The sequence below is a fragment of the Muntiacus reevesi genome (genome assembly GCF_963930625.1).
Source record: "Muntiacus reevesi chromosome 9 unlocalized genomic scaffold, mMunRee1.1 SUPER_9_unloc_2, whole genome shotgun sequence".
Taxonomy (NCBI): domain Eukaryota; kingdom Metazoa; phylum Chordata; class Mammalia; order Artiodactyla; family Cervidae; genus Muntiacus; species Muntiacus reevesi.
Window position 1 is genome coordinate 549,989 of NW_027077796.1, and position 6,161 is coordinate 556,149.

The following is a 6,161-nucleotide window of genomic DNA, read 5'->3' on the forward strand; positions in this document are numbered from 1 at the left end:
GCCTCCCAGCTCCCAGCCTCCCAGCCAGCCTCCCAGCCTCCAAGACTCCCAGCCTCCCAGCCTCCCAGCCAGCCTCCCATTCTCCCAGCCTCCCAGCCAGCCTCCCAGCCTCCCAGCCAGCCTCCCAGCCTCCCAGCCTCCCAGCCAGTGCCAGCCAGCGAGCCAGCCTGTTCCAGCCGGTTCCAGCCGGTTCCATCCGGTTCCAGCCGATTCTAGCCGGTTCGAGCCGGTACCAGCCGGTTCCAGCCGGTTCCAGCCAGTTCCAGCCGGAAAAAACTGGTTCCAGCCGGTTCCAGCCTGTTCCAGCCGGTTCAAACCGGTTCCAGCCGGTTCCAGCCGGGTCAAGCCGGTTCCAGACGGTTCAAGCCGGTTCCAGCCGCTTCCAGATGGTCCAGCCGGTCCAGCCAACCAGCCAGCCATCCTCTCAGCCAGCCTCCCAGCCAGCCAGCCAGCCAGCCAGCCCGCCAGCCAGCCAGCCTCCCAGGCAGCCTCCCAGCCAGCCTCCCAGCCTCCCAGCCTCCCAGCCTCCCAGCCTCCCAGCCAGTGCCAGCCAGCGAGCCAGCCTGTTTCAGCCGGTTCCAGCCGGTTCCATCCGGTTCCAGCCGATTCTAGCCGGTTCGAGCCGGTACCAGCCGGTTCCAGCCGGTTCCAGCCAGTTCCAGCCGGAAAAAACTGGTTCCAGCCGGTTCCAGCCGGTTCCAGCCGGTTCAAACCGGTTCCAGCCGGTTCCAGCCGGGTCAAGCCGGTTCCAGACGGTTCAAGCCGGTTCCAGCCGCTTCCAGGTGGTCCAGCCGGTCCAGCCAACCAGCCAGCCATCCTCTCAGCCAGCCTCCCAGCCAGCCAGCAAGCCAGCCAGCCCGCCAGCCAGCCAGCCTCCCAGGCAGCCTCCCAGCCAGCCTTCCAGCCTCCCAGCCTCCCAGCCTCCCAGCCTCCCAGCCTCCCAGCCAGTGCCAGCCAGCGAGCCAGCCTGTTTCAGCCGGTTCCAGCCGGTTCCAGCCGGTTTAAACCGGTTCAAACCGGTTCCAGCCGGTTCCAGCCGGTTCAAACCGGTTCTAGCCTGTTCCAGCCGGTTTCAGGTGGTTACAGCCGGTTCCAGCCGGTTCAAACCGGTTCCAGCCGGTTCCAGCCGGTTTAAACCGGTTCAAACCGGTTCCAGCCGGTTCCAGCCGGTTCCAGCCGGTTCAAACCGGTTCCAGCCGGTTCCAGCCGGTTCAAACCGGTTCCAGCCGGTTCCAGCCGGGTCAAGCCGGTTCCAGACGGTTCAAGCCGGTTCCAGCCGCTTCCAGGTGGTCCAGCCGGTCCAGCCAACCAGCCAGCCATCCTCTCAGCCAGCCTCCCAGCCAGCCAGCCAGCCAGCCAGCCCGCCAGCCAGCCAGCCTCCCAGGCAGCCTCCCAGCCAGCCTCCCAGCCTCCCAGCCTCCCAGCCTCCCAGCCAGTGCCAGCCAGCGAGCCAGCCTGTTTCAGCCGGTTCCAGCCGGTTCCATCCGGTTCCAGCCGGTTCAAACCGGTTCCAGCCGGTTTCAGCCGGTTCAAACCGATTTAACCCGGTTCAAACCGGTTCCAGCCGGTTCCAGCCGGTTCCAACCGGTTGAAACCGGTTCAAACCGGTTCCAGCCGGTTCCAGCCGGTTTAAACCGGTTCCAGCCGGTTCCAGCCGGTTTAAACCGGTTCCAGCCGGTTCCAGCCGGTTTAAACCGGTTCCAGCCGGTTCCAGCCGGTTCAAACCGGTTCCAGCCGGTTCCAGCCGGTTTAAACCGGTTCCAGCCGGTTCCAGCCGGTTCAAACCGGTTCCAGCCGGTTCCAGCCGGTTTAAACCGGTTCAAACCGGTTCCAGCCGGTTCCAGCCGGTTCAAACCGGTTTCAACCGGTTCAAACCGGTTCCAGCCGGTTTCAGCCGGTTCAAACCGGTTTAAACCGGTTCAAACCGGTTCCAGCCGGTTCCAGCCGGTTCAAACCGGTTTAAACCGGTTCTAGCCTGTTCCAGCCTGTTTCAGGCGGTTCCAGCCGGTTCCAGCCGGTTCAAACCGGTTTAAACCGGTTTAAACCGGTTCAAACCGGTTCCAGCCGGTTCCAGCCGGTTTCAACGGGTTCCAACCGGTTCCAGCCGCTTCCAGATAGTCCAGCCGGTCCAGCCAACAAGCCAGCCATCCTCTCAGCCAGCCTCCCAGCCAGCCAGCCAGCCAGCCAGCCCGCCAGCCAGCCAGCCTCCCAGGCAGCCTCCCAGCCAGCCTCCCAGCCTCCCAGCCTCCCAGCCTCCCAGCCTCCCAGCCTCCCAGGCTCCCAGCCTCCCAGCCAGCCTCCCAGCCAGCCTCCCAGCCTCCCAGCCAGCCTCCTAGACTCCTAGCCTCCCAGACTCCCAGACTCCCAGCCTTCCAGCCTCCAAGCCAGCCTGCCAGCCTCCCAGACAGCCAGCCTCCCAGCCAGCCAGCCCACCAGCCAGCCAGCCCCCAGCCAGTCTCCCAGCCTCCCAACCTTCCAGCCTCCCAGCCTCCCAACCAGCCTCCCAGCCTCCCAGCCTCCCAGCCGGCATGCCAGCCAGCCAGCCAGCCAGCCAGCCTCCCAGCCAGCCTCCCAGCCAGCCTCCCAGCCTCCCAGCCTCCCAGCGTCCCAGCCTCCCAGCCTCTGTGCCAGCCTCCCAGCCAGCCTCCCAGCCTCCCAGCCTCCCAGCCAGCCTCCATGCCAGCCTCCCAGCCAACTAGCCTCCCAGCCAGCCAGCAAGCCAGCCAGCCAGCCAGCCTCCCAGGCAGCATCACAGCCAGGCTCCCATCCTCCCAGCCTCCCAGCCAGCCAGCCAACCAGCCAGCGAGACAGCCAGCCTCACAGCCAGCCTCCCAGCCAGGCTCCCAGCCTCCAATCCGCCCAGCCTCCCAGCTCCCAGCCTCCCAGCCAGCCTCCCAGCCTCCAAGACTCCCAGCCTCCCAGCCTCCCAGCCAGCCTCCCATTCTCCCAGCCTCCCAGCCAGCCTCCCAGCCTCGCAGCCAGCCTCCCAGCCTCCCAGCCTCCCAGCCAGTGCCAGCCAGCGAGCCAGCCTGTTCCAGCCGGTTCCAGCCGGTTCCATCCGGTTCCAGCCGATTCTAGCCGGTTCGAGCCGGTACCAGCCGGTTCCAGCCGGTTCCAGCCAGTTCCAGCCGGAAAAAACTGGTTCCAGCCGGTTCCAGCCGGTTCAAACCGGTTCCAGCCGGTTCCAGCCGGGTCAAGCCGGTTCCAGACGGTTCAAGCCGGTTCCAGCCGCTTCCAGGTGGTCCAGCCGGTCCAGCCAACCAGCCAGCCATCCTCTCAGCCAGCCTCCCAGCCAGCCAGCCAGCCAGCCAGCCCGCCAGCCAGCCAGCCTCCCAGGCAGCCTCCCAGCCAGCCTCCCAGCCTCCCAGCCTCCCAGCCTCCCAGCCTCCCAGCCTCCCAGCCAGTGCCAGCCAGCGAGCCAGCCTGTTTCAGCCGGTTCCAGCCGGTTCCATCCGGTTCCAGCCGATTCTAGCCGGTTCGAGCCGGTACCAGCCGGTTCCAGCCGGTTCCAGCCGGTTCCAGCCGGTTCTAGCCTGTTCCAGCCGGTTTCAGGCGGTTACAGCCGGTTCCAGCCGGTTTAAACCGCTTCCAGCCGGTTCCAGCCGGTTCAAACCGGTTCCATCCGGGTCCAGCCGGTTCCAGCCGGTTCCAGCCGGTTTAAAGCGGTTCCAACCGGTTCCAGCCGGTTCCAGCCGGTTCAAACCGGTTTAAACCGGTTCAAACCATTTCCAGCCGGTTCCAGAAGGTTCCAGCCGGTTCCAGCCGGTTTAAACCGGTTCAAGCCGGTTCCAGCCGGTTCCAGCCGGTTTAAACCGGTTCAAACCGGTTCCAGCCGTTTCCAGCCGGTTCCAGCCGGTTCCAGCCGGTTTAAACCGGTTCAAACCGGTTCCAGCCGGTTCCAGCCGGCTCCAGCCGGTTTTAGGCTGTTCCAGCCGGTTTCAGGCGGTTCCAGCCGGTTCCAGCCGGTTCCAGCCGGTTTAAACCGGTTCAAACCGGTTCCAGCCGGTTCCAGCCGGCTCCAGCCGGTTTTAGGCTGTTCCAGCCGGTTTCAGGCGGTTCCAGCCGGTTCCAGCCGGTTCCAGCCGGTTTAAACCGCTTCAAAACGGTTCCAGCCGGTTCCAGCCGGTTCCAGCCGGTTCAAACCGGTTCCAGCCGGTTCCAGCCGGGTCAAGCCGGTTCCAGACGGTTCCAGCCGGTTCCAGCCGCTTCCAGGTGTTCCAGCCGGTCCAGCCAACCAGCCAGCCATCCTCTCAGCCAGCCTCCCAGCCAGCCAGCCAGCCAGCCATCCCGCCAGCCAGCCAGCCTCCCAGGCAGCCTCCCAGCCAGCCTCCCAGCCTCCCAGCCTCCCAGCCAGTGCCAGCCAGCGAGCCAGCCTGTTTCAGCCTGTTCCAGCCGGTTCCATACGGTTCCTGCCGATTCTAGCCGGTTCGAGCCGGTACCAGCCGGTTCCAGCCGGTTCCAGCCAGTTCCAGCCGGAAAAAAACGGTTCCAGCCGGTTCCAGCCGATTCCACGCGGTTCCCGCCGATTTCAGGCGGTTCCAGCCGGTTCCAGCCGGTTTAAACCGGTTCAAACCGGTTCCAGCCGGTTCCAGCCGGTTTAAACCGGTTCAAACGGTTCCAGCCGGTTCCAGCCGGTTCCAGCCGGTTCCAGCCGGCTTAAACCGGTTCAAACCGGTTCCAGCCGCTTCCAGGTGGTCCAGCCGGTCCAGCCAACCAGCCAGCCATCCTCTCAGCCAGCCTCCCAGCCAGCCAGCCAGCCAGCCAGCCCGCCAGCCAGCCAGCCTCCCAGGCAGCCTCCTAGACTCCTAGCCTCCCAGACTCCCAGACTCCCAGCCTTCCAGCCTCCAAGCCAGCCTGCCAGCCTCCCAGACAGCCAGCCTCCCAGCCAGCCAGCCCACCAGCCAGCCAGCCCCCAGCCAGTCTCCCAGCCTCCCAACCTTCCAGCCTCCCAGCCTCCCAACCAGCCTCCCAGCCTCCCAGCCTCCCAGCCGGCATGCCAGCCAGCCAGCCAGCCAGCCAGCCTCCCAGCCAGCCTCCCAGCCAGCCTCCCAGCCTCCCAGCCTCCCAGCGTCCCAGCCTCCCAGCCTCTGTGCCAGCCTCCCAGCCAGCCTCCCAGCCTCCCAGCCTCCCAGCCAGCCTCCATGCCAGCCTCCCAGCCAACTAGCCTCCCAGCCAGCCAGCAAGCCAGCCAGCCAGCCAGCCTCCCAGGCAGCATCACAGCCAGGCTCCCATCCTCCCAGCCTCCCAGCCAGCCAGCCAACCAGCCAGCGAGACAGCCAGCCTCACAGCCAGCCTCCCAGCCAGGCTCCCAGCCTCCAATCCGCCCAGCCTCCCAGCTCCCAGCCTCCCAGCCAGCCTCCCAGCCTCCAAGACTCCCAGCCTCCCAGCCTCCCAGCCAGCCTCCCATTCTCCCAGCCTCCCAGCCAGCCTCCCAGCCTCGCAGCCAGCCTCCCAGCCTCCCAGCCTCCCAGCCAGTGCCAGCCAGCGAGCCAGCCTGTTCCAGCCGGTTCCAGCCGGTTCCATCCGGTTCCAGCCGATTCTAGCCGGTTCGAGCCGGTACCAGCCGGTTCCAGCCGGTTCCAGCCAGTTCCAGCCGGAAAAAACTGGTTCCAGCCGGTTCCAGCCGGTTCAAACCGGTTCCAGCCGGTTCCAGCCGGGTCAAGCCGGTTCCAGACGGTTCAAGCCGGTTCCAGCCGCTTCCAGGTGGTCCAGCCGGTCCAGCCAACCAGCCAGCCATCCTCTCAGCCAGCCTCCCAGCCAGCCAGCCAGCCAGCCAGCCCGCCAGCCAGCCAGCCTCCCAGGCAGCCTCCCAGCCAGCCTCCCAGCCTCCCAGCCTCCCAGCCTCCCAGCCTCCCAGCCTCCCAGCCAGTGCCAGCCAGCGAGCCAGCCTGTTTCAGCCGGTTCCAGCCGGTTCCATCCGGTTCCAGCCGATTCTAGCCGGTTCGAGCCGGTACCAGCCGGTTCCAGCCGGTTCCAGCCGGTTCCAGCCGGTTCTAGCCTGTTCCAGCCGGTTTCAGGCGGTTACAGCCGGTTCCAGCCGGTTTAAACCGCTTCCAGCCGGTTCCAGCCGGTTCAAACCAGTTCCATCCGGGTCCAGCCGGTTCCAGCCGGTTCCAGCCGGTTTAAAGCGGTTCCAACCGGTTCCAGCCGGTTCCAGCCGG

At 66.6% G+C, this 6,161-nt stretch overlaps 1 protein-coding gene across 1 annotated transcript in view; it reads left to right on the forward strand.

The window, feature by feature from the left end:
* Positions 1-4,601, forward strand: part of LOC136155122 (uncharacterized) — a 67,869-nt gene extending 63,268 nt beyond the window's left edge. Inside the window, exon 8 of the mRNA XM_065917031.1 lies at positions 4,423-4,601. Within this exon, the coding sequence (XP_065773103.1) occupies positions 4,423-4,601 (179 nt within the window). The remainder of the gene's footprint in view (positions 1-4,422) is intronic.
* The last annotated feature ends 1,560 nt before the right edge of the window (positions 4,602-6,161 follow it).